At 38.0% G+C, this 26467-nt stretch overlaps 1 protein-coding gene across 1 annotated transcript in view; it reads right to left on the minus strand.

Moving 5' to 3' along the window:
- The window catches only part of LOC136255279 (hemicentin-1-like), a 69021-nt gene that overhangs the window by 21091 nt on the left and 21463 nt on the right, over positions 1-26467 (minus strand). The window contains exons 2-11 of the mRNA XM_066048005.1: positions 26180-26359; positions 17543-17821; positions 17180-17479; positions 16849-17121; positions 16501-16791; positions 16143-16445; positions 15786-16076; positions 6820-7125; positions 6517-6771; positions 6391-6463 (exon numbers count right to left, since the gene is read on the minus strand). Coding sequence (XP_065904077.1) covers positions 6391-6463; positions 6517-6771; positions 6820-7125; positions 15786-16076; positions 16143-16445; positions 16501-16791; positions 16849-17121; positions 17180-17479; positions 17543-17821; positions 26180-26359 — 2551 coding nt within the window. The remainder of the gene's footprint in view (positions 1-6390; positions 6464-6516; positions 6772-6819; positions 7126-15785; positions 16077-16142; positions 16446-16500; positions 16792-16848; positions 17122-17179; positions 17480-17542; positions 17822-26179; positions 26360-26467) is intronic.

Genomic DNA, 26467 nt, shown 5'->3' on the forward strand with positions numbered 1-26467 from the left:
AACAAATCACCTGTAGAGAGTTTAGCTACAAACAAATCTTCCTGTAGAGAGATCAGCTAGAAGAAATTACCTTGTACAGAGTTCAGTTACAAAGAAACCACCATGTAGAGAGTTCAGCTGCGAAGAAATCACCCTGTAGAAAATTCAGCCACAAACAAATTACCCTGTAGAAAGATCAGTTAGAAGAAGTTACCTTGTAGAGAGTTCAGCTACAAAGAAACCATTCTGTAAAGAGCTCAGCTGCAAACAAATCACCTGCACAGAATTCAGCTACAAACAAATCACCCTGTAGAGAGATCAGCTAGAAGAACTTACCTTGTAGATTGTTCAGCTACAAACAATTCACTCTGTAGAGAGAGCAGTCACTTTGTAGAGTGTTCAGTTACAAAGAAACCACCATGGAGATTTCTGTAATAAATATATGTATTAGATGTATAATTTGTACATTTACTGATAAAATCAGAAATATTTAAAGTACATCTGCTTCATCTTTTCTTCTTCCTGTAGTAAAGAAAAAAAGACAGGTTTAAGAAGTCCCAAAGCCGACCTATGGCTGGCTTTGGGGTATACAAATACAAAAAGAAGTGAAATCTAACCCAAAACAGCCAATCTGTAAAAAAAGTGTGCGGCCCTCAAAAAGGCTATGGTGAAAAAAGATGTGAAATCCAAGGTGGCGGCCAAGAAATGGCTGTGATGGCAGGTTAATGGTAAAAAATTTAATAATGACAATTCAGGTGAATTTTGTGCCAAGACCAAGCGGCACCAAAATTCACCTGAATTGTCGTTATGAAAATTTTTACCATTAACCTACCATCACAGCCATTCTTGGCCGTCACCTTGGATTTCACATCTTTTTTCACCATAGCCTTTTTGAGGGCCACACACTTTTTTTACAGCTTGGCTGTTTTGGGTTAGATAGCTTTAATCTAGCTTATTTAAGTCATATTTAGTTAATTGTGTGTATATATGTACCTATATTGTTTTGTACGCTTGTTCAGGGCACAGCTGAAATACAGCTTTTGCTGATGCTGTCTCCCTGTTTAAATAACATTAAAAAAATAATAATAATTAAAAGAAAAATTCAACGGACTGTGGAGTTAAGGTTGTCCCAATGTGTCTACTTGGGAATTTCGTCAAGGTGTATTATATATTATAGAGTTTTTGGCTCATATCCACCCATTCCTTCAAGTAAGAAGTTGTTCAAGCTTAAAAATGACAAAGATAACATAAGATTTTTCTGTTACATAAACAAACACACTGCTCACATAATTACTTAGGTGACCTGTTCATAGAGATATGCCAATAATGATCTTTCAGTTGTACCAATTAATATCTTGTCTGTATGATCTGATATATACATCTTTCATATTCTGATACATCTTTCATATTGAAAGCTACCTATACGTGAGATGTAAGTAAGTGTCAACAGCTTTCTTTTTCAGTTACCCATTAGAACATTAATAAAAGGTATATACGTACACTAGTGGTGTGTCAATCAAACTGATTAGTGTGTATATTCTTATGATTGTTCGTATGCATAGACGTAAAAAACAGAAAAAAAACTACTGTTTGTACCTGGTCTCCTTTGCATGGGGTAACGCAGCTAGGCCTTAGTTAAAATTATACGTGTTGCTATTGTTCCATTGTGGTACGTGGCTCCCAGCTACCCAACTCCCTTAGTTAGGGTCCGCAACGTGAAATTTCGACCTCCGAGAATCAACTACCAAACCACCCACAAATGCTAGGCTAGGTACCACTTAGAAAATTCCAGATTGGCGTTATTTTTCATTAACGTCTTGTCGTGCAAATCGGCGAATATGCTTACAAATTACGAGATTTTTTGCTATATCTTCAAGGAAATGTCTTTTAAAGCTACAAAACTCGCTCTCAACCTTTCTTACTAACTGTACTCTAAACTAAAATCATCAGTGGCTGCATTGTCTGGAGCAATTTCCAGCTGCAGCATCGCGAAAATGAAATTTCGGACTCGAAAAAAGTTTCGATGCCACTGGAGCAAACAGTATCGATGCCAAGCTAACCCTCCCAGGTAAAACTGGTCTGGCATGGGTCCAACTACTACCACACGAAATACCATCGAATTCCAAAATTGTTTGCCATCTGGCTGAGCTCGACGGCTGTCAAAAATGCCGATTTTATTCACTGAGGGGAACTTTTGTTAGCCAGATGTGCTAGTTTACTTCTCAAAAGCTTGCTAAACCCATAACCTGGAGCTTTCATTCGTAGGATTGGTCTGACAGCTCTTCAAGCGATCTCAAAAACCACCAAATGCTGATATCCACGAATTTTGTCGATATCCACGAATTTTGTTGATATCGACCAATTTACAATGCGTTAATGAAATTTTGCACCCCAAACGTGATGCTTTGCCTCTCTAAAGTCATGCTGCATCCTTGTTTAGTTATATTCGTCCATAGGGTGGCAATGGCGACTCTCTTATCGAGACCAAAATCCATCAAAATGCCCATCTCACCATTTGTCATCAGTTTTAGGACGTTTTACAAGTCAAACATGCTGGTTTGCCTCTCTACATCTTTACTGTACGTTTCAATCACCTTCGTCTGTGTAGGCACCTTTCTCAGTTCAGTCTCTTGAAAATTCCAGAGCACGCCAATTGGGCCGCTGCGCAACCATCAACACCACTTACTGCTTATTTTGTTTCATTGATTCCACGAAAATCCAGCAGAAATATTACATAGCCCAACTGGAGTTAGTCTAGTTCTAAATATCCACCTTCGGAACTCTACACGAATGGAAATTTTGATTGTGGTTTTTGATAATCGGCATTTGCATTTCGGTAATCATTTGTATAAACATGTAGAGTACAATATTTAGAGCTAAACTAACTCCATTTTCGCTCTATTACATTTCTGCTGGCTTTCCTGTCACTCTTGCGTGAAACCAATGAAACAAAATAGCTAAGCATTAACTGGTGTTGATGGTTACGCCCAATTGGCATTATTATTATTGACATTATTATTGTTAATTAGCAAAGCCCACTAGGGGCGTGCTCTGGCGTTTTCAAGAGACTGAAGAAAGCTGCCTACACAGACGAAGGTGATTGAATGGTCCAGCAAGGATATAGAGAGGTAAACCAACATGTTTAACATGTAAAACTTCCTAACACTGATGACAAATGGTGAGATGGGCATTTTGATGGATTTTGGCCTCGATTAGAGAGTCTCCAGTGCCACCCCATGGACGAATATAACTAAACAAGGATGCAGCATAACTCTAGAGAGGCAAAGCATCACGTTTGGTGTGCAAGATTTCTTTAACGCATTGTAAATTGGTCAACATCAGCAAAATTCGTGGATATCGGAATTTGGTGGTTTTTGAGGTCGCTAGAAGAGCTGCCAGACCAACCCTATGAATAAAAGCTACTGGTTATGGATCTAGTAAGCTTTTGAGAAGTAAACTAGCACATCTGGCTAACAAAAGTTCCCCTCAGTGAATAAAATCGGCATTTTTGACGAATTTTTGACAGCCGTCGAGCTCAGCCAGATGGCAAACAATTTTGGAATTCGATGGTATTTCGTGTGGTAGTAGTTGGACCCATGCCAGACCAGTTTTACCTGGGAGGGTTAGCTTGGCATCGATACTGTTTGCTCCAGTGGCATCGAAACTTTTTTCGAGTCCGAAATTTCATTTTCGCGATGCTGCAGCTGGAAATTGCTCCAGACAATGCAGCCACTGATGGTTTTAGTTTAGAGTACAGTTAGTAAGAAAGGTTGAGAGCGCGTATTGTAGCTTTAAAAGACATTTCCTTGAAGATATAGCAAAAAATCTCGTAATTTGTAAGCATATTCGCCGATTTGCACGACAAGACGTTAATGAAAAATAACGCCAATCTGGCATTTTCTAAGTGGTACCTAGCCTAGCATTTGTGGGTGGTTTGGTAGTTGTTTCTCGGAGGTCAAAATTTCACGTTGCGGACCCTACCTTAGTTTCTACCTTATATGTCTCCGAGTGGAGTAACTTCTATATAGTATATATTGAAGGTGAAGAAGAAACTAAAGCTGAACCCGATCCTAACCCTAACGCTAGAGCTACTTTTGGCGTCCCCTAAAGTTGAATGCTCGGGGAAACCTACTAGACGCGTTCCCTAAAGTAGAATACTAGGGGCAACCTACTAGACGTGTGCCCTAAAGTCGAATACTCGGGGCATAGCAGGGGCGGATCCAGGAGCCAGCAAGGGGAGGGGCACAAACAGGCTAAGTTGTAGGCGGTTGGGGAGATCTAGATTCTCTTGCTAGTTGCTGCATCTTGAAGCAGCAAATAATCACCTCTTAGTAGTGTCTCACTGATGATTTTTGCCATTTTGGCCTTTGAAGATGGTTGTGAAGTCATAAAAACTGTTAAAAGGCTCCAAAAGTCTTAAACAACAGCAGAAACAACAGTAACACGATAATTAATTTTAGAGGCGCTTAGTACACACGAAGGTGCTGGGGAACAATTTAACAGCTAGTTTAACATTCCCAGGCAAAATGATCCTGCAAGAACTTTAAGCAAGATCTTGCAAGAGAATCCGGTCATTTCTTGCAGGATTTTGCAGGAATCCAGCAAAATCCTGCAAGAGCGTTTCAGGATCTTGCAAGACTCTTGCAAGAGAATCTTCTTGCAAGAGAATCCGGTCATTTCTTGCAGGAACTTGCAGGACTCCTGCAGAATCTTGCAGGATCGTTTTTGCTGGGTTGGTTTGTTTCGGCTTCAGGTGAAATTTTAATAAATGCTAGTTAAATGTACATAATTTTATGAGTTGTATAGCTAAACTGATCTTGGCCTGACATAAAGTTTAGTATTTTAATCACAAGTATGGCTGGCCACTCTTCCACAAGGTGAAAGGGGGGGGGGGGGGGGGGGGGGGGACATTTGCCCCAAATGCCCCATCCTGGATCCGCCATTGCATAGCATACAATAGTGTGCTTGATAGTGAGAAATCTAGTGGACTGCCGGAACAATAGCACTGACAAAATATTTCCGGCTGCCGGAACAGTAGCAACTTCGAAAATTATATTATGTCCATATAAGGGTCTTGTTTATACAAGACGACAATAAAATAATTATCATTAATAGTCCTATTCTTTCACGTGCCAATGAATAATCTTAAAATCATTATAGAATATCCTTTTCTGCTTGTAGTATGAATATTGTAGCTATCCAATGACCAAAAATTGCCAATAAATCTACCATACGTTTGGTAAAAATTATTGAAAATAATTTTATGTTTAAAACTATTACAATTCTATGTGGACTATTCTATGATCACACCAATGTTCTCAATTGCAATTGGTCACTGGACAGTAGAGAACTAGTCCTGAAAATTTCATCATGATTGCTTGATGCATGTAGGAGATATAAAGCAATAATTATGTGTAGTGTAAAATGATTGCACAACACTTGGGAGATTAAGGGGTAAAGGTTACTGGTCCTATAAAAATGTATAATGATTGGAAATGAAGCTGTTAGCATTCATCTAAAAGTAAATATTATGGAGCAAAAACTATTGATGGGAAACAAAGGATAAAGGTCAGCAAAAGTCAATCAAAATGGCCTTTGTTATGCAAATAGCTAAAACTATGTACCAAATGTCATGCATTTATCCAAAAACCCAAATAGGCTTGGGCCAACATAATAGGCCAGCAAAAGTTATGTCAGCATAATTGGACAATTTTATATAATTAAAATGCATGTGTCAAAAAAGATTGTAAAATTAAACACAAGTACAGTATCATTATTACTGCATTTTATATCAGAAGTAGTTATATTTAGTTCACTTTTGTAAGCACACTTTACAGAAATAAGCACACCAACCAGAAACACTGATATACTTTAGCCAGCAAAACAGTCAGTGTAGTTGTAGTTTTGAAAGCATGATTACTTTTGAGAGCAATAAGCTTAGTTTTTAAGTGTTGATTAAAAGCATAATAGGTTAAATGTAATTTCAAAGGTTAATTTGGCTCAAGCCTATACTAAAACCATCATGTAGATTTACTGGTGTACACACTCTGGCTTTGTGTATATTTGTGCCAGAATTAATCTGCACAATATTCCTTCGGTTTTGTGCGGTCAGCTATCCATTACTATATAACCTATAGTAGCTCATTTACACAAAACAGAGTAATAATAATAATAATTAGCAATCTACACACAAAAGTTGGTTGTCTGTTTACATACTGTAATTACTGTATGCAAGTCTGCTATAAGAATATTACTAGCACAATCATTAGCAGTCAGTAGCATGTGTTCAATTGACAGGGTCAGAGTGACTTAATACAAACTGGTGTTGAATGACTCCAATTTCCCATTTTGCATTCTATTAGAAAACTTCCTTTCAGATCATAGCCATCATCACATTTAAAGAAAACATACTTTTCGATACCATTTTCAAAAATGACTGATTTTTCTCCATCATCAGGGGCTTCTGGGGAAGGAGGGCAGACTCCTACTTGTGTAAGAATACATTAACAAAAATACACCATACAGTTACAGCTATACCTTCTATTATTATAGTAATATTCACTGCTGTAGTTCCAATTGTGTTATTTGCAATGCAAGTATATGCAGTAGTGTGTGGGAAGTTGGTAGGAATATCTAAGACTTGCTCTTCTATAGAATTAGCAGGTTGGCTACCTTCATACCACTGTAATGTGGGGTTAGGTAATCCAGTGGCTCTACAATACAATGAAAGTTGATCTCCAACTTTCACCCTTAATAATGACTTAGCTGGTAAAATGCTGACCACTGGAGCATCTGCACAACACAAAAGTTTGTACATTTTAAAGTAAAAATAGTACTTACACTCAACTATCAATAGAGTGCTTGCTTCTGTATAGAAGCCAGGATCATTATAAGCCCTACATATGTAGCGTCCGCCATCAGCGTGTGTCACATTTTCAAACAGTAGTACTGACTGTATAATATGATTGGTTTTCATACTGTCAAAAATTGACACACGATCTTTATCTTCCTTTACCAATACATTCTCTTTGTACCAGTTCACTTTTGGATTGACAGCATCAGCATCATTTGTAATGTTACATATCAAACGTACTTTCCTTCCTTCGATAACCATTGTTTGATTGTGGAGACTGCTGTTAGGAAGGCCTAAACAGCACATATCATTAGCAGACATAGTAGTTAATATGCAAAACACAATAATGATTTAATGTACATAGCACCTACTGTAGTACAAGTTACATGTGTAAAAGCTTTGAGAAAAACCTATTATGTTTTTCAGCAATGCTAAAAATCAAACCTATTACACCCAAACTATGCTTTCAAAATAAAGCATGTGCTCAAAATTTGACTGATTTATCAGAGTGCTTGACTGCATTGTTATGATATTATAGACTGATTGATTTATTAGTATTCTCTTGGTATTCGGCATGAGCTGTTCTTCCTTACCAGAGCTAAAACACATACACACAGCACAAACGGATGCAAAACAAAATTACACACACACACACACACACACACACACACACACACACACACACACACACACACACACACACACACACACACACCAATTACTAAAACACATCATTACTTAACCCTTAAACCCGCAAAATCCAGAAAACTGGATTTGATGAAACATGAACGAAAAACGCACAATATTTTAACCATTTTACATGGATGGTTTTAAATAGGCATATCTTGCAAAGCGTTTATCCAATCTCTTAGAAATAGAGGTTTTCTAACTTGGGAAGGTCTACCCTTTGTAACAGTATACAAGCTATTAGCAAACAACAAGGAACTCACGTGCTACGAAGCGATGAATCAGTTTGTTTCATTTCACATCCGTATAGTTAGTGTTGTTGCTGGCCATTGGGTCAATCATGTGATCATTGTGTATATCAATGGAATCACCATCACGAGACGACCACGATGACACCAAGAAAATGTTTCTACGATGAAGTATGGCCGAGTTATGGCGTTTGGTGTATCGATATGCGAAGAAAGAAGATGAAGAGATAGTTCTTTTGTACTTTAAAGGCACAGAGTGAAGTTCTGGGATGAAAGGATGCGAGACCCATTTAAAGCAAAATTTAACGGTGAGTAACATAGTGTTTGTAGTTTTTAGATAGCTTTAACAGTTCTTGATTTGTTTAAAAGGCTTGCGTATAATCCAGTTTTCTGAATTATGCATTTTCAGTGCTTGCGTTTTGTAAAACGGCTGCGGGTTTAAGGGTTAAATACATAGATTTAACACAATCATCAAGTTCAGGATGAGTCATCATGATATTTTTGAAGTAACATTATTCCACCAAGTGCCAGCACCAGATAGAAAATAGATGATAATTAGATAGGTTGGCAAAATGATCACTACAATGTATAGCATACGACACTGGCAGCCAAAGATTATAGGGGGTCTAAGGATAGTGTCTCTTGTTTAGGCTTGCACCTATTATGCTCACAATTTAACCTATTATTCCTTCCAGAATTTCCCAAAAATTTCACCTATTATTCTTTTTTTATTTTTGTGTCTAGCCTATTATTCCAAACTTATTCTCATTTAGTTTCTGTAGCTAGTCATGATCTAACTGCTCTATTAGAGTATTTAAACGTTCTATTACAGTATATCGGTCTTTTAAAGGCTTTCATCTCCTTTTCAGCCAGCACTCATATCAAGACACACGATAGTGTGTCGTGCGGCCCAAGAAGCCGGCGCGCCACACCGTGAGTATATTAAAAAGAAAGAAAATGCAATTTTCACACCTATGTAGCTCTGTGATCCCTTATCCGATTGGAACCAAATTTGCTAGAGACGTGCCGCCCAGTTAGGTGAGTCTACATACCAAATGTGAAGAAAATCGCTCAAGCCATTTCCGAGATACGAGCGAGCAAAGTTTCATTTTAATTTCTTCGTTTTTTTCTTCTTCATCTTCTTCATTTCGCACACTTCGCAAAATTCGCCATAAAACACGAATGCGTGCTTGGATTGGGCTGAAATTTGGCACACTTAAAGGCCTCATTAAGGCGGATCTCCGTACCAACTTTGGTAGGAATCCGATGAACATTCACGGAGTTATGACCGATTATTTGCGTAAAATAAGGTCGAAGGTCTGTCACGCCTACAGGGTAAACCCCTTGGAGGAATCAGTTGAAAAGTGATATGTAGATGGAGCAACCATCGTAGGAGTGCCTTTTATGGTTTGAAAGGAATCGAGATAAAGACCATGGAGATATGACACAAAACCCAACCTGTGTCAAAATACGCGATCGATTTTTATGAATAAAAAAACTATTAGTTTTCGTGTCTATCAGGCAAACCGCTTAGAGCAACAAGCTGAAAATCAGTATGTAGCTGGAATAATCATCATAGAAAGTTCTTGCAGTAGTACAGAAGAATCGGATTACAAGTCACTGAGTTATGATTCGAAAGGCAACTACGTGCAGCAAATGCGAGATCGAGATACTCTAATAGAACAGTCACCCTAATAAAGCATTCAGCTGCATGTATACATTGCAAGTTATTCTGTAGGGAATTCAGCTACAAACATGTCACCCTGTAGTCAGATCAGCTAGAAGAAGGTACCTAATAGAGAGTTCAGCTACAAAGAAGCCATCATGTAGAGAGTTCGGCTCAAATAAATCACTCTGTAGAAAATTCAGCTACAAACAAATTGCCCTGTAGAGAGATCAGCTAGAAGAAGTTACCTTGTAGAGAGTTCAGTTACAAAGAAACAATCATGCAAAGAGTTTAGCTGCAAACAAATCACCCAGTAGAAAGTTCCGCTATGAACAGATCACACTATAGAGAGTTCAGTTAGAAACAAGTCATCCTGTAGAGAGATCAGCTAGAAGAAGTCACATTGTAGAGAGTTCAGTTACAAAGAAACAATCATGCAAAGAGTTTAGCTGCAAACAAATCACCCAGTAGAAAGTTCCGCTATGAACAGATCACACTGTAGAGAGTTCAGTTAGAAACAAGTCATCCTGTAGAGAGATCAGCTAGAAGAAGTTACCTTGTAGAGAGTTCAGTTACAAAGAAACAATCATGCAAAGAGTTTAGCTGCAAACAAATCACCCAGTAGAAAGTTCCGCTATGAACAGATCACACTGTAGAGAGTTCAGTTAGAAACAAGTCATCCTGTAGATAGATCAGCTAGAAGAAGTCACTTTGTAGAGAGTTCAGCTACAAAGAAACCACCATGTAAGAGAGTTCAGCTGCAAACAAACCACTCTGTACAGAGTTCAGCTACGAACAGATCACCCTGTAGAGAGATCAGCTAGAAACAAGTCATCCTGTAGAGAGTTCAGCTAGAAGAAGTTACATTGTAGAGAGTTCAGCTACAAAGAAACCACCATGTAAGAGAGTACAGCTGCAAGCAAATCACCTGTAGAGAGTTCAGCTAGGAACAAATCACCCTGTACAGAGATCAGCTAGAAACAAGTCATCCTGGAGAGAGTTCAGCTAGAAGAAGTTACATTGTAGAGAGTTCAGCTACAAAGAAACTACCATGTAGAGAGTTCAGCTGCAAACAAATCGCCCTGTAGAGAATTCAGCTACAAACAAATCACCCTGTAGAAAGATCAGCTAGAAGAAGTTACCTTGTAGAGAGTTCAGCTACAAACAAATCACCCTGTAGAGAGTTCAGCTAGAAACAAGTCACCCTGTAGAGAGATCAGTTAGAAACAAGTCACCCGTAGAGAGTTCAGCTAGAAGAAGTTACATTGTAGAGAGTTCAGCTACAAAGAAACTACCATGTAGAAAGTTCAGCAGCAAACAAATTGCCCTGTAGAGAATTCAGCTACAGATAAATCACCTTGTAGAAAGATCAGCTAGAAGAAGTTACCTTGTAGAGAGTTCAGCTACAAACAAATCACCCTGTAGAGAGTTCAGCTAGAAACAAGTCACCCTGTAGAGAGTTCAGCTAGAAGAAGTTACATTGTAGAGAGTTCAGCTACAAAGAAATTACCATGTAGAGAGTTCAGCTACAAAGAAATTACCATGTAGAGAGTTCAGCTGCAAACAAATTGCCCTGTAGAGAATTCAGCTACAAACAAATCACCCTATAGAAAGATCAGCTAGAAGAAGTTACCTAGTAGAGAATTCAGCTACAAACAAATCACCCTGTAGAGAGTTCAGCTAGAAACAAGTTACACTGTAGAGAGATCAGCTAGAAACAAGTCACCCTGTAGAGAGTTCAGCTAGAAGAAGTCACATTGTAGAGAGTTCAGCTAAAAGAAACTACCATGTACAGAGCTCAGCTGCAAACAAATTGCCCTGTAGAGAATTCAGCTACAAACAAATCACCCTGTAGAAAGATCAGCTAGAAGAAGTTACCTTGTAGAGAGTTCAGCTACAAACAAATCACCCTGTAGAGAGTTCAGCTAGAAACAAGTCACCCTGTAGAGAGTTCAACTAGAAGAAGTTACATTGTAGAGAGTTCAGCTACAAAGAAACTACCATGTACAGAGCTCAGCTGCAAACAAATTGCCCTGTAGAGAATTCAGCTACAAACAAATCACCCTGTAGAAAGATCAGCTAGAAGAAGTTACCTTGTAGAGAGTTCAGCTAGAAGAAGTTACATTGTAGAGAGTTCAGCTACAAAGAAACCACCATGTAAGAGAGTACAGCTGCAAGCAAATCACCTGTAGAGAGTTCAGCTAGGAACAAATCACCCTGTACAGAGATCAGCTAGAAACAAGTCATCCTGTAGAGAGTTCAGCTAGAAGAAGTTACATTGTAGAGAGTTCAGCTACAAAGAAACTACCATGTAGAGAGTTCAGCTACAAACAAATCACCCTGTAGAGAGTTCAGCTAGAAACAAGCCACCCGTAGAGAGTTCAGCTAGAAGAAGTTACACTGTAGAGAGTTCAGCTACAAAGAAACTACCATGTAGAGAGTTCAGCTGCAAACAAATCGCCCTGTAGAGAATTCAGCTACAAACAAATTACCCTATAGAAAGATCAGCTAGAAGTTACCTTGTAGAGAGTTCAGCTACAAACAAATCACCCTGTAGAGACTTCAGCTACAAACAAGTCACCCTGTAGAGAGATCAGCTAGAAACAAGCCACCTGTAGAGAGTTCAGCTAGAAGAAGTTACACTGTAGAGAGTTCAGCTACAAAGAAACTACCATGTAGAGAGTTCAGCTGCAAACAAATCTCCCTGTAGAGAATTCAGCTACAAACAAATTACCCTGTAGAAAGATCAGCTAGAAGAAGTTACCTTGTAGAGAGTTCAGCTACAAACAAATCACCCTGTAGAGAGTTCAGCAAGATACAAGTCACCCTGCAGAGAGATCAGCTAGAAACAAGCCACCCGTAGAGAGTTCAGCAAGAAGAAGTTACATTGTACGGAGTTCAGCAGTTTAGCTGCAAACAAATCGCCCTGTAGAGAATTCAGCTACAAACAAATCACCCTGTAGAAAGATCAGCTAGAAGAAGTTACCTGGTAGAGAGTTCAGCTACAAACAAATCACCCTGTAGAGAGTTCAGCTGCAAACAAGTCATCCGGTAGAGAGATAAGCTAGAAGGATCACCTTGCAGAGAGGTCAGCTACAAAGAAATCACCCTGCTTCATCTTTTCTTCTTCCTGTAGTAAAGAAAAAATGACAAGTTAAAAAGCCCAAAAGCCGACCATAGGCCGGCTTTGGGGTATACAAATACAAAAAAGAAGTGAAATCTAATCCAAAACAGCCAAGCTGTAAAAAAAGAGTGCGGCCCTGAGAAAGGTTATGGTGAAAAAAGATGTGAAATCCAAGGTGGCGGCCAAGAAATGGCTGTGATGGTAGGTTAATAGTAAAAATTTTAATAACGACAATTCAGGTGAATTTTGTGCCAAGACCAAGCGGCACCAAATTCACTGAATTGTTGTTATTAAAATTTTTACTATTAACCTACCATCACAGCCATTTCTTGGCCGCCACCTTGGATTTCACATCTTTTTTCACCATAACCTTTCTCAGGGCCGCACTCTTTTTTTACAGCTTGGCTGTTTTGGATTAGATAATAATGTCAGCTATATATCACTCTTAGTAGCTTAACTCTTTCTTCTAGCTAATCAAGAATAGACACGCCCCTTAATTCCACAGATTAATCCTGTGGACATCCGATAATCCTAAAATTATTCCTTTAACCATCCTATTCTTCCGGAATTATTCTCATGAAATTGATGACCTGTTATTCTCAAACTTATTCCAGCATAATAGGCGCAAGCCTACCCTTGTTGTTGGTAATAACATGACATAGCAGCTATAGACTGCAATTGCACCATGTGTGAAACAGGTAGCCAGTTTAATTCCCCATGATGTGAAGTCACATGATCAAACTTATGTAATGACTTGGTGATATGGATGGCAGGATGTTGTAGTAATTGCATATGAGCTATCTGATCTTTTCTTAAAGGTGGACCCCACAAAGCATATGTTAAGATCAATGACTTAGATAACAGTGTCAAGATCGAGAATTTTAAAGATTAGTGTACGATTACTGTAAGATATTATTGTAGTAAGTTGCTGTTCTATTACGGTATCTCAATTTTATTTTTGAATGGTGTAAACAAACAGCCAATATTATTATAACAATTGTTACATGTTTTTAACCATGAATTGCAGTAACAGTATATGGTGCGTTCACTATAATTATGTTAAGCTTTCTTTAGGGTGTGCTTATTCAAATTTTAATTTAAAATCTATAGTTCCTAATTCTGCAGGCACAATGCTTTTAATCTATTATGACTTACAATGATGCCAGCATAATTGGAGCAAGCCTATATAAACAGAACCACTGACATATACTCTATCTAATCCAAAACAGCCAAGCTGTAAAAAAAGAGTGCGGCCCTCAAAAAGGTTATGGTGACAAAAGATGTGAAATCCAAGGTGGCGGCCAAGAAATGGCTGTGATGGTAGGCTATGGTAAAAATTTTAATAACGACAATTCAGGTGAATTTTGTGCCAAGACCAAGCGGCACCAAAATTCACCTGAATTGTCGTTATTAAAATTTTTACCATTAGCCTACCATCACAGCCATTTCTTGGCCGCCACATTGGATTTCACGTCTTTTGTCACCATAGCTTTTTTGAGGGCCGCACTCGTTTCGGATTAGATTTCACTTCTTTTTGTATTTGTATACCCCAAAGCCGGCCTATGGCCAGCTTTAGGTTTTTTTGTTTGTAGCTGAACTCTCTACAGGGTGATTTGTTTGCATCTGAACTATCTACAAGGTAACTTCTTCTAGCTGATCTCTCTACAGGGTGATTTGTTTGTAGCTGATCTCTCTACAGGGTGATTTGGTTGCATCTGAACTATCTACAAGGTAACTTCTTCCTGCTGATCTCTCTACAGGGTGATTTGTTTGTAGCTGAATTTTGTACAGGCGATTTGTTTGCAGCTGAGCTCTTTACAGAATGATTTCTTTGTAGCTGAACTCTCTACAAGGTAACTTCTTCTAGCTGATCTCTCTACAGGGTGACTTGCTTGTAGCTGAACTGTCTACAATATTAACTGGTTGCTGCTGGAGTCCCTACAGCATAACTTGCAATGTAATAGAAATCTATAATGGAGTAAGTCATAAATTAGCTGAATGCTCTATTAGGGTGTTCTATTAGAGTATTTCGATCTCGCATTTGCTACACGGAGTTGGCTTTCGAATCATAACTCAGTGGTTTGTAATCCGATTGTTCTGTACTACTGCAAGGACTTTCTACGGTGACCATTCCAACTATATACCCATTTTCAGCTCACTGCTCTAAGCGGTTTGCTTAGTAGACATGAAAATTATTGGTATTTTTATTCACTAATCCTGATCGCGCAATTGTTACACACCTTAGGTTTCATGTCATATCTTCATGATCTTTATTTTGATTGCTTTTAAACCACTAAAAGACACTCCTACAATGGTTGGTCTATCCACAAAACGATTTTCAACTCATTCCATGAAGCGGTTTACCCTGTAGGCGTGACAACAAATCGATCTTGTTTCACGCGAATAATTGGTCATAAATCCTTAACCATTTATCGGATTTGTACCAAATTTGATACTGGAATTCGCCTTGGACTGCCTTTCTGTGTGCCAAATTGCAAGGCGATCGGAGTACGCATTTGCATTTTATAGCAATTCTTGCAAGTGTACGAAAACACAAAGAAAAAAACCAAAACTTTGGCTGCTCGTAACTCGGAAATGGCTTGAGCAATTCTTTCAAATTTGGAATGTGGACTCCCCTAACTGGCGGGCAGCTCTGCAGCAAATTTGGTTCCAATCGGATAAGGTATCACCGAGATACAAAGGTGTGAAAACGACATTTTCTTTCTTCCTGTCAATATACCCACGGTGTGGCACGCCAGCTACTTGGGCCACACGACACACTATCGTGTGTCTTGATCCCACTATAGGATAAGGTCCCTCAGTGAGGCTGAAAGCATTCGTGAAATAACTAACAAACATAATAATCCTAGACCAGGTGGTGACTTAATTCTCAGGTACTTGCATTGTAAGCAAGTATCCGAGGAGCCACATAGTCTGGAATTCTGTTTATAATCCTATCACTGCTGAACAAAAATCATGTACATGTGTTAAATATAAGTTTGGAATCTACCATACTGTATCTTATTCCTGAGGAACACCTGCATGGTATTCAGATAACATTTCAAGTGATTTAGGGACTGTATCCCAGTCCCTTTTGTCTTTTCAAAGTATTGCTAATAACTGCTAAACTTTTGTAAATGTTGCATTTTGATAATTGAAACAACATAATTATTATACTGTGGTAGCTAAATAGCTTTAAAATTATGTTAATATAAAAAGTATACTCACCATACACATTAATAGTAGCATTGTCAGATGATACACTACCATCATCATTGGTAACAACACAGTGATAAATGCCTTCATCTTCTTCTTCGATCACACTAAATATTAGTTTACGTGATGTGACATCCACAGCTCTGCGGGAAGGTCTCATCCAGCTATCACTAGATGGTTGATATTTTTCCCAGTGATACTGAAGAGCACCTACTCCAGTAGCTTTACAACTCATTGCTACTTTGTTCACATCACCTGCTCTAATAGTAACTGACTTTGGATGTTTGGTGAACTTTGGAAGAACTATAGGCATACAAAAAGCATGTAGAAATGAGACAGTTGTAGTTTATTGTGCTACCATTCACTTACTGTTTACATTCAACCAAGCACATTTAGTGATGGTACCACCTTCACTTTGAGCTATACAACAATACTTTCCTTCATTTGATAGCTGAGTGTTTGAGATTGCTAATTTATAAACAGTTGTATTTCTGCCAATAAAGTTGCTGTAAACAAATGACTTAGTTGCAGTGCTAGGAAAGTCTTTTCCGTCTACTTTCTTCCAGTCGTATACTAGAGATCCATAACTTAAAGCTAAGCAGTAAAAAATTGTGGTCCCTCCTGGCAACACAGTAATGTTCCTTGGAAATCCAATTATTTCTGGAACAGGCTCTAGAATACATACCTTAAGTATCACATGCTGATCATGCTGATAAAACCTACGTACCTTGTACATGAAGTTTAGCGTAACGTGAATCAACAGGTCCAGCTTCATTTTTCACAACACAATAATACTGTCCACTGTAGAATCCAGCAGTTCTGGTAATTTTCAATACACTTGAGATCTTGCCTCTTGATTTGGTAGTTTTTATTGTGGCCATCAATGGAAGCATATGATCAACTTTTCTCCATGTAATTGTGATGTGCCCATAGCCTTCAGCTGTACATTTAAACATCACTGATGCAAATATTTTCACTGTTGCTGACTTGGGGTCATTTAAAATAATTGGAAGAGACACTACATAATGGAATACACAAATACTCACTATATTGTATGCACATAAACCATGCATACCTTGAATTGCCACTTTGAAATACTTTGATTTGAGTGTACCAGTAGAGTTACTCATCAAACAGCGGTACTCCCCAGAATCTTCTGGTATAAGATTAGCTACAGTCATATGTGCTGCGTGTACTCCCTCTGCTCTAGAGGGAAGATCACTATCTTTTCTTTCCCATGTGTAGATAAAGTCTCTTTCATTTGGGATGCAGTTCAGTGACAATTTAGTATCATTCATTTTTAAAATCACCAGAGAAGTAGACAACACTGATGGTATAATGGCCACACCTTAAATAAAATGAAACATCACACATGTATTATATGCATATTTGTACATGTACCTTACCAGAATATAGCAAATGCGCAGATCGAGATTGTGATGCCTTCTTATTAGCCCATGCTTCACAGTAGTACATTCCGCTATCCTTAGAGGACACGTTTAGAATGGTCAGAGTACTGTTAGTGACATTGTTTGAAGATGTTACAGTGATAACAGACTTTTTAGGTATAGATTCATATATTTCACTGCCTTTATACCAGATAAGGTTAAGATGACCAAATACGCAAACAGAACATGTGAATACAGCACTAAATGGCGCAGCTACAGTTGTATCAGTAGGATGAGTGATGATATCAGGAGCAGGAACTATATAGTACATTAAAAAACAAACACCAAAAGACTGTATTTTTGTAGCATTCAAGAACCCACCTTTTGCCACCACCAAAACAGTAGCATAATTTGAAGCAACTCTTCCACCGCTGTTACTAACAAAACATTGGTACTGGCCAGAATCAGATGATTTTACATTATTAATAACCAAATTAGTATCATTAATAATACTATAGTGACTGTTAGAAGCAAGAATATTGCCATTGTGCGTCCACTGATACTTCAGATCATTACCATTGGCATCACATACCAGAGACACATCAAAGTGAAACTCCACTAGTTGACTATGAGGGTGCTGCACAATAACTGGAGGAATATCTATAAGGTCACACATACACCATTCAGTTTAGTAGTACACAGTGGAATGGAAAAGTTGTAATTGTACGCATACATTAGATAGTGGCAGTATATAATACATAGTAATAATATTAGCTATATTATAATAGATAGGTAAAACTTGTGGTATTACTGGTTATGTAAGCCATATTGATGATATTGCATTTATTTTAAACACCTATGCTTCCATTAATACAAATTTGGAATTTTCAACTAGAGTAGGGACTATATAAAACTTCTTATTGTTTTACTGTGATTTAATATCGTCCACTACTCCAGCTTGTTTCAGTACTATTTATCAATGCGTACTCTAGTTGAAAATTCCAAATTTTTCTGTGTACTTGTTTGTTAACTTTTTTTGTAAATAAATTATTATGACTGGTGAACCCACGCATACCGCATCTGAAATGGCACCATGTGCCCAAATTATCGTCTGAAAAGTGAAGTATCCATTACGCTTTGTTGTCAACTATGTTCAACCCGTTACACAGCATTTCAAATCAAGAACTGTTCGAAAAGCACCTCTGCTATCAAAATAGCCACTATGACAAATATGGATAGTTTCCATTACAAAGGGAAGCCACCATGTGCTACTGCCAAATCAACACTTTTTGCTGTCAGCAAAGATGAATGGGAAACAAAGGAGGACACTGGTAAGTCCATGAAGAATGCATTGCACGTACTGCAGTATGCCAAAAGGCACCTCTAGGACCAAAGCGATGTCGAACAGTGAAAAAATCAAGCCTGCAGTCTTAGCCATTATCAAATTATGCTTGTCTGGAGGCATCAGTCAGTCAGTCAGCAGAAAATTCTGTTAAATAAAGTATTTTTAAAATTCTGTAGCAACTTCTTGAAAGCGTTTTGGGTCAATCTGAAAGCTTGTTTGGGCTTAATTTTACCTAACCAATACTGCCTCATCATTGTCAAGGAAAAGTGAAGCTGGTTTTTGGGTGATGCTATTTCATGGACCGTGCCTACTCCTTTGTGGTTCCTACTATACACTACTATTGTAGTGTATGATAATTCTCTGTGGTTAGGACATTTTATTATTTTTATAATGCCCTTTAACACACGAGGTAGTGGTACCGCCAGTTTGTTTTATAAAAGCTTAAACTGAAATCAATTATGAAAATAAATTACTGCTCAAGTGACTATTATCACGAGTTGGAGTTTGACCACAAGAAGCACTCAGATGGAGGCATTCCAGCATTCTTACCAAGGTGGGTAACATTAGTTGAAAATTAGAACTAGTTTTATTGCACATGCACAAGCATTTTGGGATGTTTTTGAATTTGGAGGTTAACAGTTTACTATGCTGTACCAACCAGCCTACTTGTCTCTGTCATAGTAAAATAGATCCATAACCTGATTTCCATTTAGTACTTTTACTTGTGGTCTTCATGATCACCTGTACAACCACTTTATATTTTAAGTTAGAATGAACAAGATATCAGTGCTTCTCTTGCATTCATACATTGTAATAGGGATGGAGTCTTTATATATTCTAAACCATGGAAGCATAAGCAAAGTTTGACCACTGATAGCTAAAGTTGATTTTAAAAACAAGGCGCCCAGTAAATACTATCCTTGAAGTTAATTAAGGGTACTCTGTACAGTTGCGCGTATGGCTTCCGGTAAATTATGTTTTCTGCTATAAGGCCCCTATTCGGTGATTATTAGTTTCTCATTCAACCGTTCTAATTATTATGATGCGGGTGGGAGGGTATTACCATTATGCCATTATCTTATAATATTAACACACTGATGTACAGACCTTGTCCAAATTGTCTTTCTTTCTTACTACAAACATTTCCTTCACCAGCTGATTCTAATTTTCGTGATCGCCAACTGTTTTTCGACAGTCAACTGAAAGCCTGCTTTAATGAAGTCGATAGAGCACGGTTGCAACTGGCACTGCAGCAATCTCCTAAGGAAAACACTCCTGGTGATATATAGCGCATTGTAGCGTTCATCAACATAAAATATAACAGTTTGGTATCACGTGTTCTTCTGAGCATGCGCAGAGTAAATAATGGCTTACCATGCGGTAGCTTAAGAAGGATGTGGGCGGTGGATGAGAAACTAATAATCACCAAATAGGGGCCTAACTTACGAACGGATTAAATTATTCTGCTAAACTCTTTTTATTTGCAATAAGCTATCACTACTGCACAGTTTAGTCCAAATCCCATGTCTTAACTCACTGTAGAAGGCGAGTTATAAATTTTCGCTTCAAACTAGAACTAGTCCCACAGTTTATGCCCTAGAGACTTGATTCTTTAAAAATACATTATTGAAAACTGTACAAACAAACATGCATTTCTATTTTTGTTCTATGGCTTCTCAGTCATCAGATACTCTTCTTCCGCTTTTGTGCTGGCACTAATCAGTCTTCTTTACCTCCACGCCATTCCTCGCCAGAAGGAGCTATCAAAAAACGACAAATGCTCTTTTAATGCATAAATATCATGGTTGCCCATCTGAAATTTTCATGCCTATCGGGTCTAAAATGATGAACTAGTTCTAATTTTAGTATCAAGGTGTAGAAACTGAGGCGCCTGCAGCTGTTCTATGGCCACAGTTATTGTTTCTTAATTGCGTAACCAGAAGATAATCGGTAAATTACGGATCGCTATATTCATCAGACCACGATGAAGAAGATACAACACTTACTTCGCTTCCCTCATGTATATTGCTCTTCTTTCTTCGTTTGTGGCAGGTTATTTCATCATTTAATTAGTCTGTGGCGTGCCACACGTTAAACAAGCCACAGACTAATTAGACAATTACTGGTGACCACGGGAATCCATTAGTAAACCCCAGCTGTGCTAACCTCAGAAGCCATATGCGGAACTGTACAGAGCACCCTTAGCATACACAGCATGCTAATAATATATTTTTTACCATTTTGTAACAATGCAGACAATACATTAAAATAAGTTCACAAAAATTAGAATTTTCAACTACAGTAGGGACCATAGCACCAATAAAAAGTACTGAAACAAGCTGGAGCATTGCACGATATTAAAATCACAGTGAAACAATATGTAATAGTTGTAACATGGGCATGAGGGCTTTGCCTGATATGTATGCCCGACTGCCCGAGGGCCGCAGGCCCAAGGGCAGAGGGCATACGTATTAGGCAAAGCCCAAATGCCCCATGTTACAGCTAATATGTAACACGTATTAGGCTGATAGCCTGTACGGGGCGATCAATCACCAAAGCCAATACAAGTGCAGCCACTGGATGCATTATATATGCTTTTCACTTATGGGTCAGCAGCTAGTACGTTCTGGTTATGTTCGGTTATGATAAATGGATATATCCTAGAGATATGACGGAGAATTTCCATTACACGAGATTAACGTTTTAATCAGTGCTATTGAATCATTTATGGGAAAACTACACAGTTCACTAAAGGCCTAGACAGGTAAGCTTGCTTGTAGAGTGGTTACTCCGTGCAGAGTGGTAGGTTCGTGATGGGGATGTGTCCATATTTGAAAACTTGTGGAAACCATCGAATGAATAAGCTATAGCACTAGTTTTCACCTTAGTCCAACGTTTTTCAACTTGTAGGATGACAAGGACAACAAAATGCTCTCCGTCTGTGTGGTTTTCATGGCAAAATCCAAGTTGTAAATCCTAATCCCATGTGGTATTTTGAGTACAGTAGGGATACAACACTTCTTATTGTTTTACTGTTATTTAATATTGTGCACTACTCCAGCTTGTTTCAGTGCTTTATATTTGATGTGCTATGGTTTCAAATTTTGTAAACTTGTTTGCTAACTTATTTGTAAAATAAAATTATTGTCACTGGTGAACCCACACAGGGGCGGATCTAGGATTTTTTGAAAGGGGGGGGGGGCTAAGGGACAAAGGTAACTAGCCAGACATTAGACATTAGAAGATACCCATCCTTCTCACAAAGCCCTAGTTGTAAGATCATGTAGTATCCATGATCAAATTAGCTATTTGGAATAGTGACTACATTAGTGTGCAAAGCATACTAAGCATGCCAACCTAGGGGGTTTAGGGGCATGCCTCCCAGGAACATTTTGAAAATTAGGCCCTCTAAAGGTGAATCTGAGAGTATTTTAAACAATTTTTCAGTGGAAAATAATGGAATTTCAGTTTATTATATATCATTCAAATTTTACTTTTCCATTGAATCAAGACTGATTGCAATATGCAGAATATAGCTATCATGCATGCGCGATAATCGTTTCATTTGTAGCTACCAAGCATTTAGATATAGCTAGGTATATGCCATAATGCATCAGCTTCTCTTCTAATCAGCTAAATCTGTGAGGCAGAAATCTGTGGTGTTGAATGTCACAATTTTTAGTATGCATGCTCTTTAGCCTAGTGACACTTTGTTAGCCATGTGTACTGAAAAGCAGAATGAAGTGAAGGGTACTAATAGCTATTAGCTAGTCCATTGGTAATCCTTAGCAAAGTGCAACTATATTTACATTTATGGGTTTTCTGAATATGTTGTTGTGATAGTCAACTTATTATATCTGCCGGGTTATGAAGACTGAATTATAGGCTAGCTACAAATGCCAGTACCATAACCAACAGCATAGGGTCATATCAGAAGGTAACTGATACAGATTTTACATTCAAAGACAAAAGTGGATGAATATGCTATAGTATAAAACTGCAAATTACCAAAAGACTATACAGTTTGCTAAATGGCTGAGTTGGTAGCTAGCTACATAATATACTGAAGCTGATATATCTAAACTTACCAATTAAACCAACTAACACTTTTGAATCATGTAATTCATTTTAAAATATAAAAACCACACTAATCACCTCTCATAGCCATAGTGGAAAACACTGCTAATCATCTGAATAAAACAAAACCCACAATTAAAACTTTTGTAACTGGAGATGCAACCCACAATCAAAACTTGTTTTTGAAGAACTTTTGAGGAAAAGGAAACTATAATGAACAATAGGTATAGTTACATAGACATTATTTGTGTTGGTAGTGATGCATAGTTCCTGAAATAAGTCTACTTTTGATGCACATAGAAGATTTATGGTTTTAGGCCACTCCAAATAAATTCTCTGTTTCCCGTCCTGGACTCAAGCATATTTGTGGGCGGGCGGTCCATTTCCATTATTCATTATAAGATTAGCAGCTATTAAAGCCATTATTTGCCTGGCACAACCATAAAAAGCTGCATAAAAGCATGCTTAAGCTTATTCCTCCCTTTAAAAAGTAGCACAAACATGAAGTTTGTGCTGACTTGATAGCACTGCTGACACGTGAGCTGACATGGTTTCAGGTGAGCCTGTCAGTATGCAACAATAACCAGGAAATAATGAAAGAATACAGAATAATCGAATATTTAGAGCTGACAGTAACTAGATGCGGGCGGTGGACGGGAAACAGAGAATTTATTCGGAGTGGCCTTATTGGCCAAGCACCAACTTAGAAAGGAAAGGGGGGCTACAGCCCCCTTAGCCCCCCCCCCCCCCCCCCCTAAATCCGCCCCTGCCACATATACCCCATCAAAATGAAGAAAAAAAAGGGCCATGTGCTCCAACTGTCAGTTATCATCTGACAAATGAGATATCCATTACGCCTCGTTGTCAGCTACAGTATGTACAAACCGTTACACAGCACTACAAATTAAGAATTATTCAAAAAGCACCTTTGCAATCAAAGTGGCCACTGTGAAAAATACGAATGATTTTGGGAAGCCATCAATTGCTACTGCCAAATTGACACCTTTCACTGTCAGCAAAGATGAATGGGACACAAAAGTGGTCACTGGTAAGTCAATGAAGAATGCATTGTACTTACTGTGGTATGCCAAAAGACATGTGCCCGGCTGAAGCATGATGTAGCTGTTATCAAATTATGCTTGTCTGAAGGCATCAGTCAGTCAGTCAGTAGAAAATTCCATTTTATAATTTTTTTAAAAGTTTCATAGCAACATGACGAAAGCGTTTTGGGTCGATTTGAAGGTTTGTTAATAAACCATTCCTGCTTCATCATCATCAGGTAAAAATATGGCTGGTTTTGGGTGATGTTTTCATGGGACACGCCCACACTGGTTCTTGTTCACCTGAGCTCTTGTTTCTTGTCAATAACATGAGCCAGCTGCTGAAACAGTTAGCACTGTGAAGCCCTTAAAATGCCAGAACTGTTTAACAAATCAATGGTCCAGGGAATGGAAGAGTTACATTACAGTGTATATACAGTAGATGTATTACTTGTACCAAGAGATTTTTTTATAATATGAACACTTGCTTGTACCTCAATGCGTGATTTATAGTACTGATAAATGATTTTTCAAAGTATTTTGTATTCACGCTTTAAAGATCAGTAAGGCAAATGCACATGAAAGCGTGGTCAACATGTTTACCTCCTGCGTGAGTATGTGCATAAATTTATGATTTGATCTTCAAAGTGGTCATGAGTATAAAGTAATTTAGTAATTAATTCCAAACATTGAGGTGCAAGTATTGCTTGTATATGGTAAAACTCCTCCATTCCTAAGACCATAATAAAGTGCCCATATTACAGAAACCACAGAAGTACGTATCTTGGTCCAAATGTATGTGTACCATTAGCAGGGGTGGATCCTGGGTTTGGCAAGAGGGGTGCACCATGACTAGCATAGTAGGAAGCTATATAAAGCAGAAGCACAGAATCCTGGAAGCTACAGGTGTTTTATCTATATCATGACTGAAAATTTTGATGTAGGGTAGTTTTAAGCACAGATATCTAATAAATCATGCTTTCTAAGTAGTATACATTGATCAAGAGCTTTAGGGATGATGCAGTGACATGCAATCACGAGTTCAGTTACAAACCCAAAGTAAATTGTTGCATAGAATGACATGCAAAGGGCCGAATGTATTTAAATTTCTAGCAAGTTATATAGTTAAGTGCACATATGTCCATGGATTAGTACTACGGATGCAAGTTGCAGTTACTGTGGAGGTTAGAGTAATTCTACTCTTCGGAGTATTTTGATTTTTTATGTGATTTTTTTAGAAGAAAGGAGGGGGGAAAGGGGGCACATGCCTCTGGATTCGCCACTGACTAGAGTGGGAATATAAACAGGCATCTTGCTTATCAAGGTGTCCAGGTACCCCTTCGAGGAATTTTGATGTGCATGTGCACCTATACAACCACATACACAACTTAAATGGGGCTAAGTGCAGTACAATGGGATACATTCAACTTAATAACATTTCTGAAGAGATGGTACAACATTCACATGATATGTTGAAGGACACATAATAGTCAGGTCCTAACGTGTCTAATAAGGACCATTTTTGGATTTGCTAGTAAAGGATTATGCTATACATTAATATCCAATTAAAGAAGTATACAGTAACTGCAACACATAGGTGGTCTTTCAGTACAGGTGGTCACTAGTACATATTACACTGTACCAAGACACCTCCAGTCTGTAAGACAAACATGGCATAGTCTTGTTGCGAATGGTTATTGGAGGTGTACACTCCCATACAGGAATAATATACTGCAAAATTCCACTACATACCACAACATAATTCATTATATCTCTTGAGCCCATTGTGGTCCCACCACAACCATTTTATCAAACGTAGACCATGACCCAATCATTATTCACAAAAAAATTCAAAGAATTAGAAGCAGAATTTTTTAAAATATAAAGGATTATGGAGTACAATACAGTACTTTCGAACCATAATTAAGTAGATATCCCATAATTTAGGGATCACTAGAAAGGTCAATCAACTGTGTCAATCAGTGAGAATTGTGTTTAAAATATTTACACAACGCAAAGTTACAATCGATTTTGTAACTAGAGATGGAGAAAATTTTCATGAACAATTCAAAATATTTGTGGTTACAAATCAGAAACTATGGGGTGTATGGAGCTAAAATTTGTATGAGTGATAAACACTGCAGATACTACAAACACCAAGTTTCATCAAAATCTGAGAAGTGACCTTAAATTCCTGGTTGATTTGATATGGAATGACCGTAATCGTTGTCTAGTCTTATTGTCTCTGCACTAAACATGAATTATTCAAATACAGTCCTATGTACCAGAAAAACGTTCAGAAATGAAAATGGACAAGCCAAGCAATATAATCACTCATTATGTGCAATTGATATCAAAGAGAAACTGTAAATGGCTAGTAAGGAGATGAAGATAGCAGACTGACATACTGTCGTAATACACACAGTGTCTTTTGAGTCTGCTGTTTAATGTCGTCTATACTGTCTTAGGCTCAAGGCGTACATACATGGATAGCTGAATACATACTATTGTAGCAAGAGGCACTTCTATACTGTACATTATTGACTCTTAGGATACTTTGACCAGGTGATGTTAACAACACATCATACTTCACTGTATTAGTCACATCCACTGGAACATCATTAAAGTACCAACTGATGGTAGGAACTGGTCCACCAGTAGAAGAACAAATATAGAAAGCTATGCCTCCTTCTTTTTCAGTATCACCCATTACTTGGCTAATAAATGTTGGAGCATCTATCACATGTAAAATTAGCAATTTAGTGACAGCTTAATGGAATGTACATTGAAGAAATATAATGCAAACTTATGTTGATAAAACACACATTGCATACACGGAATAAA

The sequence above is a fragment of the Dysidea avara genome, chromosome 5 (genome assembly GCF_963678975.1).
Source record: "Dysidea avara chromosome 5, odDysAvar1.4, whole genome shotgun sequence".
Taxonomy (NCBI): Eukaryota; Metazoa; Porifera; class Demospongiae; order Dictyoceratida; family Dysideidae; genus Dysidea; species Dysidea avara.